This window comes from Vanessa atalanta, chromosome 28, assembly GCF_905147765.1.
Source record: "Vanessa atalanta chromosome 28, ilVanAtal1.2, whole genome shotgun sequence".
Lineage (NCBI taxonomy): Eukaryota > Metazoa > Arthropoda > Insecta > Lepidoptera > Nymphalidae > Vanessa > Vanessa atalanta.
The window spans coordinates 4,059,387-4,077,787 of NC_061898.1; the positions used below are offsets into that span (position 1 = coordinate 4,059,387).

Here is an 18,401-nt window from a genome sequence, read left to right on the forward strand (position 1 = left end):
GCAAGTAGAACTGATTCCTATATATTTGCTTTAAGATATATTAACCACGATTTTATATTTCGATCACTGAGTTATTCGTATTCTTAAACAATGGTGAGTTCTGAAATAGTTAAGTGTGCCATTTTTTTCAATCGCGAATCGATTTGATGAAGCCTGTTTTTCTGTGTCATAAAAACATTTAAACTATTTTTTAAAATGTATCTTAAAGTAAGTTTGAGCGAACGTGACTTTAATAAATCGGGCGTACTACTGAATTATATAGGTGAGAAACAAATGCCACTCGGACTCGCACTCTGAGGGTTCCGTACCAACAGACGTAAAGACGGTTATTGGATATACCTATACTTGTAGTACAAGATATTGACTCTTATTCTTCTTCTCCAATTAAGGCATGACGATTTAAAAAAATCTAGATAAAACTTATTATCCATGGCGTTTGTATGTGTAATATAGGATTCACGAGTCCTTTAACGTGACTTTGTTAACTATATAACATATAAAAATAATGCTCTAAAAGTAGCGAGCAAGAGTTAATTATATTGATTTCTAACGTGTATATTAAGCTCTTTAATTTTATTTACATAATGTCTTATGTCCTCTAGATTCAATATACTGTGACGTCATAGCTTATAGCCAGGAGTCTCATTGTTTTCTCAAATTATGATACTTAAATAAATCTAGCCATGAAAATATACGTATCTTTTGGTGAAATCTCTCAAAATATGAATCTTATCTAATCATACAAAACTATCAATCAAATATAATAGTTCATTATCAAGCATAAAAATAGACACTGACATTAATCAGAAATCCTTGTTCGCAGATTAGAAAAATTTGATGAAAACGATAATGATATCAAACAGGAAACGAGCACAAAATGGACGGATCTATCTCACGATACAATCGTCAATTATCTACAAAGCGTAAAGAGGCCGACAAGAGAAGAAGCAGACGATATAGAAGTATACGTACGTAATAAATATTATCCATTGAACAGCATTCGTGATGCGGAAAACTCTATAAATGAAATGAAGTACAACAGACTCAGTAATGATATTTTAAAGAACGTCGATCGACAAGATTTTAGAATGCTAAACGATAGAAGGAAACGAGAAATAATCAAGGATATGCGTTTCAATGAGAAAGACAGAGACGCAAGTATTCCCAGTGGTCTGACTTCAAACGACGGAATCATCGCCAATCGTCAAATTCGTGATTTTTCCGTCGTAAGAAGCACGGATCCAATAAATATAGATGGTCTTAGGATTGAAGATTCGGATAAGGAGCCGAAAATTGTCGAAGATGGTATACCTAGTGTGTTAGGAGAGTCCAAAGTTGTACTTAGGTGAGTAAAAACATTTTTTACTTAAATAGGACTCCGTCTTGGTATCAGCTCATCATATATTCTATCGTCAAAGAGCAATACTTAGTATTGTTGTGTTCCGGATTGAAGGGCGAGTGAGTCAGTCAGGGCTGGATCTACCTTTCTTTTATCTTTTTGAGCTTCAGCCCAGGGCCCCGTGGATTCGAGGGGGCCCCAGCTAAGTCAAGTCAAAGTCAAAAATATACGATAATGCGAAAGAATCCATGGCTTTATTAAATTAAACTAAAATCGTATGGTTTGCAGCCTTGCGAATCCTGCAATTAGTCAAACCCATTAAATTAACTTAATTCAAGTCTACGTTCAGATATGTCTTAGATGGGCCCCTAAATATTGTTAGCCCAGGGCCCCTAAACTTAGTGTCCGGCCCTAGAGTCAGTGTCGCTATAGGCAATGGGGACATAACATTTTAGTTCCATGTGGCACATTGGCGATGAAAGGAAGGGTTAATATTCCTATAGCACTTATGTCTATGGGCGATATTGACCACTTACCATCAGGTGGCCCCGCCCCCTACAAATATCATTTAAAAAAATCTATCGCCAAACAGTAATACTTAGTATCGTTATGTTCCGGTTCAGAGGATGAGTGACCCAGTGTAACTACAATGGACATAACATATTAGTTCCCAAGATTAGCGGTGTAAGGTATGGTTAATATTTCTTACGTGATGAACAGTTACTATCAGGTGGGGTTAGCCCACCAATATTAAAATCAAAATAGTAACTATCCGTAAATAAAAAGATTGAAGTGTTTGTGAAGTGTCGGGGTTATGTTCTGATTGTTTTCAGGCTTTTCGGTCAAGGTTTGACTGAAAAAACGGTGATTGCATTTACACTCGACCCTCTACCGTTCGGACAACCTTGTAAATTCCTTCTGAAAGGCGAATACTTGGTATGTATGTCAGAATTTATACAAAGCGACCTCTCCCATATCCCCCATTATGGTTGAAATTTGTAAAAAATCTTTCTTAACGGATGCTTATATTTAAAATAAACTAATGTTCAAAATATCATTATGTATGTTTAACTAGCCAGACTAAGTGCGAACTAAATTCATACAAGGCTACTTCCCCCATTTAAATTAAACCAATGTCCAAAATGTTACCTTTTTACGAAAAATTTTCCTCACAAACGTTTTTTAGCTATTGTTTAATTATCTCCATCTGACAACATTGATATTCGAAAGGATCTCCCCTGAACAAAATTATTAGGTAAAACTGTTTGTTCTGTAATGGGAACTATTTTTTTGATTGCTTGATTTCCATTTAAATTTATCACATGTTAGTAAATTCGGCAAATGTAAATTAGTTTATTGGCGCATTAGTTTCGTACATCATGTAAACATTTTTATTAGTAATAAAGAAAACTATAAAATTATTATACTCGCAACACGAACGTACATCAAACGATCGTACATTTCATATTTAAAATCTCACAGGGCGTTCAATTGTTAGGGCAGCACTGTTTTGGTATATTTCTAGAGTATATTTTTCAACGGCTGACTTTTCCTTTTCTCGATACTTATTTTGCGATCGAAAATTATTATCGAATTTGTGAGAAATGAGAGAAAGCCCAGTCCAATCTTTAAACTCATGTTAGTACGACTGAATATTCATTGGTTTAATTGTTTTTGTAATTCATGTACAAATTTACCAGCAAACGTAAAAAAATCATTCTATCGTACACATTAATAATTAAAAGCCTTGAAGAAAACATAACACATATACCACTTGGCTAGAAATAGTCCGTATCATTTGTCCTAGAAGTCACGATTAACTCGCTTTCAGGCGGTGGAGGGATCAGTGACTCAAAGGTCAGCGTTATTCGACGTAACCACGCCATCCGCACTAATCGCCCCGAAGCTATACATATGCGCGAAGAATCTGAAGCCCGGAATCACCGATCCCGGGGATGACGAGGAGAAATTTTCACACCAAGGAACTGAACATTGGAAGGTCATCGCGATCCACAGCAAGTTGCTGCCGTTATGGGTTTCGTTGACCCTCATTATGATTTGCCTGATGTTCTCTGCGCTTTTCTCCGGCTTAAACTTGGGTTTGATGTCGTTAGACCGGACGGAATTGAAGATCATATCGAATACAGGAACGGAACAGGAGCGAAAATACGCGAGAGCGATAATGCCGGTCCGTGATCACGGAAACTACTTGCTGTGCAGCATTCTACTGGGGAATGTCGCCGTTAATTCGACGTTCACGATACTGTTGGACGAACTGACGTCTGGTCTATTCGCTGTTATATTTTCGACTTTGTCGATCGTATTGCTCGGCGAGATAACGCCTCAAGCGATATGTTCGAGACACGGACTCATGGTTGGGGCGAAAAGTATCATGATAACTAAAGTAAGTGTTATTTTTTTAATATTTATGCTCCTGTCAGGGCGGTCTCTGAACGGAAACATTCGTCTGTAACTTAACAATCTGAGAATTAATGAGTTTGACATTTCAGTTACAGTATTGTTACAATAGGCGAACGCGGTTCGTGTGAAACCGCCCTTATGTACTCGCCTCTTATGTAAAAATGTGTTGCAAAAACTTAAAAGACACTTGGAGGCACTAAAAATATATATGTATTAATAAATAACATATAAATAGGAAACATAACATTACAAAATGCTAAGTACTATACTAGTATATATTTTCAGGCAGTTATGGCCCTCACGGCGCCCCTAGCGTTCCCGGTGAGCAAGCTCCTCGACTACTTCCTCGGCGAGGAAATCGGTAATGTCTATAATAGAGAACGTCTAAAGGAGCTGGTGAAGGTATGCTATGTTCATCTTTATATATAAATAATGTCTAAATTAATATTATAAATGCGATTTACTTGGTGGTAGGGCTTTGTGCAAGCCCGTCTGGGTAGGTACCACCCACTCATCAGTTTTGTTGTCTCAGTTTGAAGGGTGAGTGAGCCAGTGTAAATACAGGCACAAGGGACATAACATCTTAGTTCCCAAGGTTGGTGGCGCATAGGTGATGTAAAGAATGGTTAATACTTTTTACAGCGCCTTTGTCGATGGGCGGTGGTGACCACTTACCATGAGGTGACCTATATGCTCGTCCGCCAACTTATTCCTTACCAAAACTCTGTCTGTATATTGCTCTTTCAAATGAGTTATGAAGCAAGCTTTAACCCTAAGAAAGGACATAGGCTACCTTTATTATAACCTGACGGCTAATCCCTAAAACGGGAGCAAAGCCGCAGTCGACAATTAGTCGCGGTGTTAGTCATGAAAAAATGGTATCTGTCCTGTCCTTAAAATAGTGCAATGGTTTACGGGCCGTCTAGCGGTGTAAAAAGTCGCAGGATCGATCCTGACCCCATGGGCCATTGTCGTCCCCACTCCTGACACAGGCGATAAGCTTAAAAGGAGGGGTAAATTGTAATATTAGTAACTCCCTAATTAATTTGGGGCATTGCTAGTATACTTTAAAAAACAAATATTTTTTTTTTAAATTAACATGGTTATTTTTATTACTAACAGTATTTAAAACGGGATATTTACCATGTTTTTTATTATTATAAGGTGGAGCTCGATATTTCGACATTATCTACGAATGTCTTGTTCACGAGACTGACGTTTGCGGGTAGATGTTGTCGGCATTAGAAGTGTCCATATCGGACTACCTCCTTTCTCGTACGTTTGCTGCGTAAACACTGGTCACCACTACCACTGTCACTTTCACCCTTACTATTTGTTTTATTTGCACTCGAAACTCGAAATGTTTTACAAACGAAACTCACCGTATCGGTTCGCGAATTTTTTATATTATTATTCAAGGGTTTGCATAACTTTATCGCTGATCCAGTTTTTTTTATAATATCGATTCTTATCAATATAAGGTTTATTCACATTTTTCATGAATCTGTGCAGGTAACAACGGGCGTGAACGACTTGGACAAGGACGAAGTGAACATCATCTCCGGTGCCCTCGAACTCCGCAAGAAAACGGTCTCCGACGTGATGACGAAGCTGGAGGATGTGTTCATGTTGCCAATCACGTCGGTGCTGGACTTCGAGACTATGTCGGAAATTATCAAGTCTGGTGAGTCGTTTGGTATTTAATCCAGGATGAGGTCGAGGTGGAAGAATGACTGGAATATTTAAAGTGGCCCAAGGTTTTCTTTTCTTAAGGCGAAGATTCTTCGTTCTCTAGTACAAGCTGACACATGGACATTTATTTGATGATAGGGCGCTGGCCAAGCCCGTCTAAGTAAGTACCACCCACCCATCACATGTTTTACCACCAAACAGCGATAATTAGGATTGTTGTTTTCCTGTTTGAAGGGTGAGTGAGACAGTGTAACTACAGGCACGAGGGACGTAACATCTATGTTGAACCTATTTGAAATTTAATAAATAACACACTGCAACATTTTTACTGTAAAAGAAACCGAAGAAATTTGAACTCTATTCCGTTTGCAATACGAAACGTTTTTCCACGCCAGATAACCAGCGGATGGAATTCATGTATAGTAAAAGAACACTGCAAACACCACTAACCCTTTATATTAATAATATATAAATTATAATATTAGTTAGGAGTTTCTAGTGTAACTACAGGCACAAGGGATATAACATCTTAGTTCCCAAGGTCGATTGCGCATTGGAGATTTAAGGAATGATTAATATATCTTACAGTGCCAGTGAGCTAGTGGTGGTGCTTACCATCGAATAACCTAATTGCCCGTCCGCCTAACTGTATAATTAAAAAAACCGTGCTCAAAAAATATCATGTATACTCTATCCCAACCATATGGGGACAAAAAGCCAAATAAACAACATTTGACAGCGAATTGACGCGATATCGTTGGTCGAGAGCTTGATTTATCTATGATATTCACTGTGGATTTGCGAAAAAATGGCGTTTTGAACGTCGACGAAACTGTTATCGGAATTTTGGAAGTAAAATTGAAGTGAATATAAGTGGTTAAGTGTAATATAATATTATAAATAAATATACATTAATCATAAACTCTCACTAGTGCACGATATAGATGAGTTATTAGCAAATCACATGGAATGCTTAAGGGTACTACATGAGCTAAATGCAAGTTTTATAATGCAAAAAAGTATATGATCCAATGCAGTAAACCAAATGAAAAAAATATATGATAATCTTCAGGATACATGCTAAGTATTTGTTATTTTGAAAACATGATGTAATTAATTTGGTACGATAGAAAAAAAATCACAAAGTTACCTCTAAAAAGATCTTTTAACCAATAATAACTATACTTATATACATTAAATAATTCTAGTTTTTGGTTTGTTTATCGTTTTTCCGTCTTCCATTGAAATAGGCTATATGTAACCTACATATAAAACCTACATATAAGTGGGTAGACCCGATAGTGAGTTTCCAAACTTGGCCTCATAAGAAACGCCTAATGCCCAGCTGTGGTACTGCCGGTTTATCAACTGAAAAGAACGTACTCCTTCCTTAAAGGCCGGCAACGCACCCGGTGTTGCAGATGTCCATGGGCGGTGGTAGTCACTTACCATCAGGCGAGCCTCCTCGTTTGCCACCTATCACATAAGAAAATATAAACGTCTCTATTATTATAACTTGCGTGTTACGTAAGCTTGCTACGTCGACAGTGACAAAACCATGAATTAATGGTGGTCTTAATTTTAGGTCTCCGCGTTGGAGAACGTCCAATAATGTAACGTAAACAATTTCTATACATAGCTCACTTCGTTGGTATGCCAAAATATTTATTGTGTAATTGTATATATCATTACTAGGGTTCCGTACCTAAAGGGCAAAACGGATCCTGTTACTGAAAATTCGCTGTCTGTCCATCCGTCCGTCTCACCAAGCTGATAGTTAGACAGTTGAAATTTTCACAGATAATGGGTTTCTGTTGCCGCTATAACGAATAATAAAACAAATATTTAAGGGGAGTTCCGTGCAACAAACAGGATTTTTTTCCGTTTTTATAGATAATGGTACGGAACTATTCGTGTGCGAGTCCTACGCGCGCGTTTATTATTTTATATAGTAAACAAATCAAAATATACTTTATGAAAGTAGGCTTTTACAAGCACTTTTGAATTGTCATTTAACAAACTATTTAAAGTGAAGCTACCACCGATTCGGAATGTAGATTATACCGAGAAGAATCGGCAAGAAACTCAGTAGTTACTCTTTTTCAACATCTAAAAATACAGTCGTGTTAGTTAAATACAATTATATATGTAGGTTATGTCTCCTGCCTGGAAGTCAACATGCAATAGCTTCACGCTTTTTTATCATCTATATAATCTTGTATCGAAGAACATGCCATCTTTATCAAGGTATTTTTTACAAATGACTTGAATCTATGAAACGGCAAAGTTAAAATACTACGTACTTAGTGCTTAGAAGTGAAGTAAATTGAAAAAATATATTATTTACTTAAAACAATTTATTAACAAACCAAAAATAGCTAATTTCGAATTTATCTTAACATATATAAACCACCAAATCATACATATTGAAGTAAACTACTTACTCAGTAAAGTTTGCAAATCCAACATAAAACACAACGAACACTTTTAACAAATTACAAGTCGCGCCAATACAGTTTACACCTTACAGTCCTTATTTATGGCTTACTAATGGCGGTTTCAGATTAGAGCGCTTTTTAGCTGTATGGAATTGGTAAAATGTTGTTTAGTGACATACTCTGTAATTCAAATGGTGGAAAAGAGTAACTACTGAGTTTCTTGTTAATTCTTCTCGGTTGAATCTACTTTTCGAACCGGTGGTGGCTGTACATTTAATTATTAATAATAATTACATTTATTACGATTGTTTTTATTTTAACATACATTGAAATTTGTAACAATACAATCATTTTAAAATAAAATAACTTTATCGTGTAGTTTCCACGTCACCGTGCGCGCACGTCATAAATATTCACTCTTGTCTTTTTTTTTAATAACGCGTATAGAAACTCCAAAAAATTGAAGTTCGGGGCAGATAATGAGATTCTTTATACGATGGCATCATCCTCTCGCAATCAAAACTTCGTTTTTCCACTTACCGGGTTAACGTCAATGACGTCACTGATTTGCACTAAATATTAGTAGATCACGAATTATGACTTTGTCGTGCGGACGACCTTCGAAGAATATTCGATTTTATTAACGATACACATTCTTGATGATATACTGATTCATTTTTGACAATATACAAGTTGTCGTCCGCGGCTTCGCTTGCGTTATAGGAGAGAATAATCCCGCCAGGTGCTTAAAAAAAATAGCCTTTTTTGTAGTTCAAGCTTCCTTTATACAAAATTTCATCAAATTCGGTTCAGTTTTTGGCTGCAAGAGCAACAGACTACAACTTTCGCATTTACATATTAGTATAGTTTTTAGTCTATATATATCCATATATGTCTTGTATATATATATATATATATATATCCTATTCCCAAACAGAGTTATGAGTTAGGAGCTCAAATAGCCCTCATGTATGTATGTTACCCCTTTTTTTAGTTTAGGATGCCTATACTATATAGAATATATTTTTATTATACAGCCTAAATTCAGGGTTAACCAATACAAAGACAATATACAGAAATTTCAAACTGGTACCCCAAATATTTTAAAATAAAAAGATCAACATAAGGCATGAGACTTTTTTTACGGTATCTTTCCTCAGCTTATTAGCTTTTTACCGGTTAAATTACACCGTGCTACCTTTATTGCATCATACGCTTGCATAACTTTGGTTCAAATGGTGAAATTTCTGAACTCCAAACAATTTAAAATCTTTTTTTAACAGGAATGATCGCCATTTTTGTCGGCTACAAGGAACGCATTTTGCTGCAATAAAACAATTAAATACTATTCTCTTAATTAGGTTCGATTAGTGTTGTAATAACTTTAAATTTAGAAAGTCTCGACTTGCGAGTATAGGCCTCAAAATATGTATTTTTTTAATGGAATTGGTCAAAAGAATAGGCACAGACAGACGAAAACTGAACAGAGATAGGAAAAAGTGGAGAGATTTGTCGATATTTACTTGGTGTTAGGGCTTTGTGCAAGGAGTGAGTCATTATAACTACGGACATCTAGGGACTCAACTAGGGACATAAAATATTAGTTCCTAAATTTGGTGGCGCACCTTTGGGCCCTGCTGACCACTTACCATCGGTTCCATTTGCAAAAAAATATCGATGATGATGTAAAATAAATACCGACGATTTCCCCCCTAGGCTACTCCCGCATCCCGGTGTACGAGGCTACCCGCGAAAACATAGTGACGGTGCTGTTCATCAAGGACCTGGCCTTCGTCGACCCCGACGACAACACGCCGCTGAAAACGCTCTGCCAGTACTACCAGAACCCTTGCAATTTCGTCTTTGAAGATGTCACTCTGGATGTGATGTTCAAGCAGTTTAAGGAAGGTGAGTGGTATACGATCAATGGGATTAGTATTTGTAGAGGCTATAAAACTCCTTATAACTGAAAAACGCATTTACGTGTTTCTCCTGCACGAAGAGTGCAGTATGAGAAAGCGGCAATGAGTGCACCAGAATACCCAATACAGAAACCAGCGGCACCCGTTCCGTATCTTTGGAAGAGCCACGGGATCGCCTTAGCATACATTTTTGTCAAATTACGTTCTGATCTATATTCGCCTCAGTTTCATATATATCCTTTCTTACATTACATTAGCAGCCTGTAAATTTACCACTGCTGGGCTAAAGCCTCCTCTCCCTTTGAGGAGAAGGTTTGGAGCATATTCCTCCACGCTGCTCTAATGCGGGTCGGTAGAATACACATGTGGTAGAATTTTGTTGAAATTAGACACATGCAGGTTTCCTTACGATGTTTTCATATACCACCGAACACGAGATAAATTATAAATACAAATTAAGCACATAAAAATTCAGTGGTTCCTGCCTGGGTTTGAACCCGAAATCATCGGTTAAGATGTACGCGTTCTAACCACTGGGCCATCTCGGCTCTATACTATTCGAAGTAAGCATATTTATAAATTCTTTTAGGTTTTTTTTTTGTGGTATCACAGCCCTAAATTTTAAACAAGTTTTTGCTGTGTTTTGGAAGTCAATGTTTTTGTATTTGTATCAGTCGAGTGAACTGGCACGTATCGTCACGTGAGGAAAGCGTTATGCCCACCAGGTGACATATCCCTCTGTTTCTATTGGTTTGATATAGATTCAATTCCCAGGGGATTTTTAATAACAATTTTATTTCAACATTTTCTAAAGGCAACTTCGTTCTCCGAAGGAACCCCGACGCTTATGATTTTTTTTTTGAATTTACCATTTATGTGACCTTCTCTGTCCAGGTCACAAGGGTCACATGGCCTTCGTCCACCGGATCAACAACGAGGGCGAGGGCGACCCCTTCTACGAGACCATTGGCTTGGTCACATTAGAAGACGTCATCGAGGAGATGATACAAGCAGAGATTGTCGATGAGACCGATGTGTTCAGTGAGTACTGACTCTATGATGGTACCGTAAATTTCATAGTGGTACCATCGGTTTTAAACATTGATTATGGTACTAGACAAGAAAGTTCATGGAAACAATTTGTTGAAATACTCTTAAGAGCTCGAACTAAAGTTCGCTGCAGCGATGGATCTTTATTACGTCATCTAATCAAACTATTAAAACATAAGCGCTAGATCGATCATAGGGAATAGTTTTCTCGCGACCAAAACGTTGTAAGCTCCGTGAATTTCATGGCGCTTACGCGTTTCGTTCGACGCAGCTTAACAAAATGTCGTCCCAATAGATTTTATACCGTAGAAGTAACAACGAATTATTTAAATCTATTTCATAATTAGGTAAATAATACTGTCGTTTTATGGACCACTAAACAAAGGATGTCCGAATAAGTTACTTAAAAAAAAACATTTCTTTACATAAGTCAGCTCATGTCCTTCGCTTTCGACCGAAACGAGTTGTGGACAATTGACCGCAACTCGGTACGCATGTATACGTAAATATACGCAAGTGCGTACTAGTCACAGTGAAGAAAATGTTTGGAATTTATATAAAAGCTGTCTGTGTGTTGCTGTAAAAAAAACTGCAAACTGCAAGAAACTCAATAGCGCCTCTTATCCAAATAAATGCTTAACATTTCAGTGGACAATCGGACGAAACGGCGTCGCAAGAGACCCATGCACAAGCTGCAGGACTTCGCGGCGTTCGCGGAGCGACACGAACACCAACGCATCCATATATCTCCGCAGCTCACTCTGGCCACATTCCAGTTCCTCAGCACGAGTGAGTATCTTAGGAGTTGAGCATCAAAGGCGCACCCGGGGATGGGGGCTCGCATAGGCGGGTCAGACGTCCCTTGAACATACGGAATGGGTACTTCTGGTTTTTGAGTAGGTATTCCAGCGCATTCAGCGGCGGTGAGTTCCACACACCTCGCTCTTTATGTATGGGAATGGGTACTGCTGGATTTTAGTGGGGATTCCTGCGCACTCAGTGCCAGTGAGTGTCATATACCTCCCACTTTATGTGGGGGAAACTCATAAACCCTTTTGTCCAGCGAGAACAAAAAAATGGCAAACAGCACACCTGCTCTATCAATTCAAAGAATCCTGCTAAGTGTAAATATTTTCGGGAAATAAAATTAAAAAAAAAACAACATAATATTCTTTAAATTAAAGCTAGCAACGGTTCCGGCAAGCTTGAAACCGGCAACAAACTGAGTTTGTTTACAAAAGAGTAAACCCACCATTTTAATTAAAGAAAAAAGCCAGAAAGAACCATTTCGCTCAAGCTATAAGTTTGCTACTTATAGACTATATGTTAATTGGTATTATCGACAATTTCCAGGCATTGAGTACTTCAAGCCCGACTCCGTGTCGGAGACGGTGCTGCGTCGCCTGCTGAGGCAGGACGTCATCCAGCACATCAAGATGAAAGGGAAGACCAAGAAGGAGCTCAGCACATACGTCTATCAGCAGGGAAAACCGGTAAACAGACTTTATACCTTATTCAGAACAAGTTCTCACACACACACACATATATATCGCCTAGTAAAGCTAAATAAACAACTTTGACCTTGGATTGAAATGTCATATTTGGTCAATTTCTTGATTAGTCTATGATATTTACTATGAATTCGCAGACACTTACGTTTTGAATGTTTGGGAATTTGTGATCAAATCTCTAAAAATAAAATTAAAGTTGATGTAAGTAGTCAAGTGAATTAGTATACTTCACCGAAGTGAACATTGTGTGTTGATTCCTCGCTCCTCCCCAGGCGGACTACTTCGCGCTGATCCTAGAGGGTCGTGTGGAAGTGACGGTTGGAAAGGAGAACCTGGTGTTCGAGGCGGGACCCTTCACTTACTTTGGAGTGCAGGCGCTGGCGCAGAACCTCGGGATCGGTGAGTTATGTTAACAGCTGGACTGCCTCGTTTGTACAGTGCTACTATACTTAACATGCTGCTACTTGGCCCGCTAAGCCAGGTTTGAAAAAGACCCAGCTCACATTGAAATTTATATAAATTAAACCATTTTAAGCGGATCCAGAGAAAATCTGGGCCCGGGTCATTATTAAAAATAAAAACTATCTAAAGTTTTGCATTATATAATCTCTCTTAAAATATCACAAAAAAATACTATCGTATTTTGGCTACAGAAGACTGTCATTATCATAATTTATAATAAATTGAATTGGTGGGGGGAATATTTTGACAAGCCTGGTTGGGTAGGTACAACCCACCCACACTACCACCAAACAACAATACTTTGGTTTGATTGTCCGCCCGTCTGTCCCAGCGGAGTCCCCGACGCCGTCGGCGATGGGCTCGCTGCAGAACATCAGCATGGAGGCGATGCTGCGCCACACCTTCGTGCCCGACTACTCCGTGCGCGCCGTCGCCGACGTGTTCTACCTCGCCGTCAGGAGGTACGCCGCACGCACGCACGCACGCACGCACGCACGCACGCACCCGCACGCCAATGGGCGGGGTTGTGCCGCCTGCGCGGTGGGGCCCGGGCTAACCCAGGGGCAACATATTAAAACACAACAATTTTAACACTTATTAATAAAACCATTACCACCTACTCAGTTATTCTAACGCCAATAATGCTTCATTGCAACATTCCAGGTCCCTCTACTTGGCAGCTAAGAGGGCGACCCTCATGGAAAAGGGGGCGCTATCGAAAGGCGCTACGAACGAGCAGTTCGATACTGAAGTCGATAAGGTACGATATATCAATGTGACATTTAAACATACAATTATAATCTAATAAGTTTAACAAAGAGCCCAGATGACCCAGTGGTTGGAACTCGTACATCTTAACCGATGATTGCGGGTACAAACCCAGGCAGGCACCACTGAATTGTCATGTGCTTAATTCGTGTTTATAATTCATATAACGGTAAGTGGTAAAGGAAAACATCATGAGGAAACCAATTTCAATGATGTGACATGTGTATCCACCAACCCGCATTGGAGCAGCTTGGTGGAATATGCTCTAACCCTGTCCTCAAAGGGAGAGTAGGCCTTAGCCCAGCAATGGTAATTTACAGGATGTTGCATTACTCCACTCTACATGAATAATTTACAATAAAATGATCACGTTATCATCAATACAAATCTGTCCAGATTTATTATAAACAAACGTAATACAAATATCCGTTAACATATATATTTGACGACCTCCGTGGTCGAGTAGTGTGTACACCGCTTTTCATGGGTACGCCACTCCGAGGTCTCGGGTTCGATTCCCGGCCGAGTCGATGTAGAAAAAGTTCATTAGTTTTCTATGTTGTCTTGGGTCTGGGTGTTTGTGGTACCGTCGTTACTTCTGATTTTCCATAACACAAGTGCTTTAGCTACTTACATTGGGATCAGAGTAATGTATGTGATGTTGTCCAATATTTATTATTTATTTATATATATATAACATATATATACATTAAAGCCTCTCTCCTCTTCAGTCCTTACATCCTTCTTGCAGTGCTAACCAATTACCGATAAAACTCGCTACGCCGAGTACATTGAGTTTGACGAGAAACCTGGACGTTTATGTTAGTATGATATAATTAATTTATATGTCGACTTAAAATTTATCAAAAGTTTTATTTATAACAAGTTTCCAAGGAAGTTTTATTCCAATCCCGTCTAGGTATTAATGAGTCAGAGTACCTACAGGCCATAATAATACCCAAGGTTGGTTGTGCATTGGAGATGGCCAGTAGGTCAGTAGTGACCACTTACCGTCAGTTTGAAAAAAGAAATAAAATTATAGGATCTTAAATCTTACAGTTAGTAAGGAGTGGTCTATACATTTAACTAAACGAGGTCATTACTAGTGTGATGACCTTCAAGGCTACTATATAAATTTCAGACTAAAAAAAAAGCTATCGGATTAAATCTAATTCAAGATCCGAAAAAATATGATTCGAGTTGTAATATGAGTTCGTCCATATCTTTGAAACACGATTCAGTCTCGAATATAGATAACGTATCCTTGAAATTAGATACGTCGCAAAGTTTGCCAAACTTCCAGTCAAATGACCAAGCGACATCTTCTAAGTATTTGACCGATTGGTCACCGAACACAGACAACGCCAAACATTGGTCCCAACTGTTACTGCGCGATTCGAGTAAAGACGTGATCGCTGCAAATTCGACGAAATCGGTCGACGATCGATCGGAAACCGTTAAGAAATTAAACGAGACTAAAGTTTTGGAAAATCCGCCGAATTTCACGACTAAAAGTTACACGGACGTCGACGGAAAAAGTTTAAACTTGGACGATTTAACGTATAAAAATAAGAATTTCTACGCGAAAACATTCAAAAGGATACTGTCGAACGAGCAAGACGGTACCGAGGAACTGTACGACCCTTCCGATATAAAGCACTTGCCGAGTTCGTCGAAGAGATCACGTCAAAGGTCATTGTCGCTAAGCCAAAGCGATGTCACGAGTAAATCCCCTCGTTCGAGTAGGGAAGAAGGGAAGAAAGGTTGGTTCAGTTTAACGAATAGCTTACTCTCTTTCCCTCTCTCTTTCTCTCTCTTTCACACACCAAGTTTACAGAATTTAATATCGTGTATTGCTGAAGTCCACTTTGAAGGGAATATTACATCATTGAATTTAACATCTTTGATTTAATTCGTTAATCTAGTCATTATATATTTCAAAACCGAGATATCGAAAATAAACTTTACTTAGTGGTAGGGCTTTGTGTAAGCCTGGGTTATTGTGTTCCGGTTTGAAGGGTGAGTGAGCCAGTGTAACAGGTACTTGGGACAAAACTTCTTACAGTTCACAAGGTGGACGATATGATTAACAATATCACACGGCGTCAATGTCTATGAGCAGCGGTGACCACTTACCGAAAAGCTGGCTAGTCATTATATTACGGCCGTTATATTATTTTATAGTAATATCACTAAATGATTTCAATCGATTCAGACCAAAAGAAAACGCAATTTCGCACTGAGAAATCACTTTTAACGCTCCACGGACCAGATGATACGAAGGAAACGGACAAAAATGATAAATCTATGAATTCCGAATACGATAACACTTTGATTGACACAAATGGTCCAAAAATGAAAACTATGGATGAAATTATCTGTGCTTGCCGTGATACTGACGTACGATCAACTGATACTAATAATAATATCGAGAATCAGAACGAAAACGCTTCAGAACTAGCAGATCCAGTGACTTCTGACTTAAGTACCGAACGAAATGAGAAAAAAAACGACAGTTCCAAGAAAGTTAATGCTGATATCGATGGTAATGGTAAACGCATCAATGACGTCAGAAGTATGAACGATTCTGAGCAGATACTGAAGCAACTTTCGAAGATTCTAAGACTTTTGGAGAAGAGAGATGATACTTGAATTGTTAGTGAACTTTGAACTTTTAATCGTAGATAAACCATTAGTTTTAAACAGGTCGTTATTAGTTAAATTTAAACAATAGAGGTTGGCAAAATCAAAGTCAAAATATACTTTATTCAAGAAGGATTTTACAAAAACTTTTGAATCGTCATTTAACAAACTATATTAAGTGAAGCTCCCACCGGTTCGGAATGTAAATCTGTAATTAAGACTCGGCAATTTGAATATTCGTGTTCATATTTAGAATCAGATTTGTGTAATTTTCCTGCAGGCTTTAGTCTAGTCTATGTTTGTTTAGTTTAGTTTAGTCTAGGCTTAGTTAGAACTAGCATAAAAGTTATATATCATTGGCATAATAATGTTAATATATACATATATATACATCTTGGTTCGGCTACGTCGAATTTTGAAATCGTTTGAAAAATCAATTCGAAACGATTCGATTCGTGTTCGAAATCAGATTTTGGACCGACCTTACAATATATGCTTATTTCCCAATGTCCAGATTCCTTCATTTAAGTAACGTTACAACACATAACGTTATTGTATTAAATATTAACGTTACAATATTTATTCCTTAAATAAGTACTTTTATAGATGGTGACAGCGAAGATTTTCTGCTCATATCAGATATTGTATCCTATAAGCCGGACATGTACTTTTATATTCCATGCTTGTAGAAACTCCCAAAGGTATCAAGGGGATACTTCCCTTGACGTAGCGTGTTTGTTCATATCCCCAATAATAGCAATTCGTACATGAACTTTTTGTACTTAAACTTTCCGATAAAGTTGACCGTCTACATTTGCAACTGTCAGCTTTGCACCGCTTTTACGTCCATCGTTATATGAATAACCAAATGTAATGGCATATTGGACCCAATTGCAGATTCGGTTCATGTGGACGGATGTTGTATGTGCGCCAATATTTGATCAAACACACACCAAGAGAACTATTGTATTCATATCGTATACCAATTACTAGAAAACCCTAATTCAATAGTGCAGTCTCGTAGCGCAAGATATACAATGTTGGTTACCAAATTCGCACACGGACAGTTGGAATTGTTGTCCAAAATCATAATCACAGAAACACTAAAAAGATTTATTAAGATTTAAAAGAGAAAACTATTTTATAGTAATATATGTACTTGGTGGTAGGGCTTTGTGCAAGCCCGTCTGGGTAGGTACCACCCACTCATCAGATATTCTACCGCCAAACAGCGGTAGTCAGTATTGTTGTGTTCCGGTTTGAATGGTGAGAACAGTGTATCTACAGGCACAAGGGACATAACATCTTAGTTTCCAAGGTTAATGGCGCATTGGAGATGTAAGGAATGGTTAATATTTCTTACAGCCCCAATGTTTATGGGTGGTAGAGATCGTCTCCCATGAAGAGGCCCCTTATGCTCGCCCGATATAAAAAAAGTAATCCTATTACTAAAAGTCACTATAAAAATTTTGTTTCTTTTTTACATTTTAATAAGTTTATTCGTGTTTCTTTAAATTAGTCTATATAATATGGTCCAATTAAATAATTCTACTATCAGCAACCTGATTGAGGCTTGTGAATCGAGTTTACCCAGTGGTTAGAACGCGTGCATCTCAACCGATGACTGCGGGTTCAATCAAGCACCACAGAATCTTCATGTGCTTAATTTGTGTTTATAATTCATCTCGTGCTCGGCGGTGAAGGAAACTTGAGGAAACCTGCATGTGTCTAAATTCAACGAAATTCTGCCACATATGTATCCAACAATCCGCTTTTGAGCAGCGTGGTGGAATATCATCCAAACCTTCTCCTCAAAAGGAGGATGAGGCTATACAAACTCCAATTGCCATAGTTTTGTACAATATGAGTTTTTTTCGGAAAATATAATTCTTAAAATTTGTCTGTTACAGTTATTGGAGTCAGTGGACGAAGATATAAGTATCAGTGGAGAGCATAAGACTCCGTCGAGACAGGTAATATATCTGATTATATGACTGGTGATTCTTTACGCTCTGTATACTGAGAATTTCTTGTAAGAATATAACGATATTTAGTGAACAACTGTTTTCGGATTTGAGCTCAGGACTTTGTGATCTGAAGCCTTTCAAGGCAGCTTAATCAATATATATACAGTAAAACTTGTTTAAGTGGGACC

At 38.1% G+C, this 18,401-nt stretch overlaps 1 protein-coding gene across 1 annotated transcript in view; it reads left to right on the forward strand.

The window, feature by feature from the left end:
* The window catches only part of LOC125074809 (unextended protein-like), a 41,605-nt gene that overhangs the window by 19,078 nt on the left and 4,126 nt on the right, over positions 1–18,401 (forward strand). The window contains exons 2-14 of the mRNA XM_047686237.1: positions 824–1,345; positions 2,173–2,275; positions 3,171–3,743; positions 4,046–4,162; positions 5,273–5,444; positions 9,607–9,798; positions 10,707–10,853; positions 11,511–11,651; positions 12,216–12,355; positions 12,646–12,772; positions 13,167–13,296; positions 13,499–13,595; positions 18,157–18,219. Of these exons, the coding sequence (XP_047542193.1) occupies positions 824–1,345; positions 2,173–2,275; positions 3,171–3,743; positions 4,046–4,162; positions 5,273–5,444; positions 9,607–9,798; positions 10,707–10,853; positions 11,511–11,651; positions 12,216–12,355; positions 12,646–12,772; positions 13,167–13,296; positions 13,499–13,595; positions 18,157–18,219 (2,524 nt within the window). The remainder of the gene's footprint in view (positions 1–823; positions 1,346–2,172; positions 2,276–3,170; positions 3,744–4,045; positions 4,163–5,272; positions 5,445–9,606; positions 9,799–10,706; positions 10,854–11,510; positions 11,652–12,215; positions 12,356–12,645; positions 12,773–13,166; positions 13,297–13,498; positions 13,596–18,156; positions 18,220–18,401) is intronic.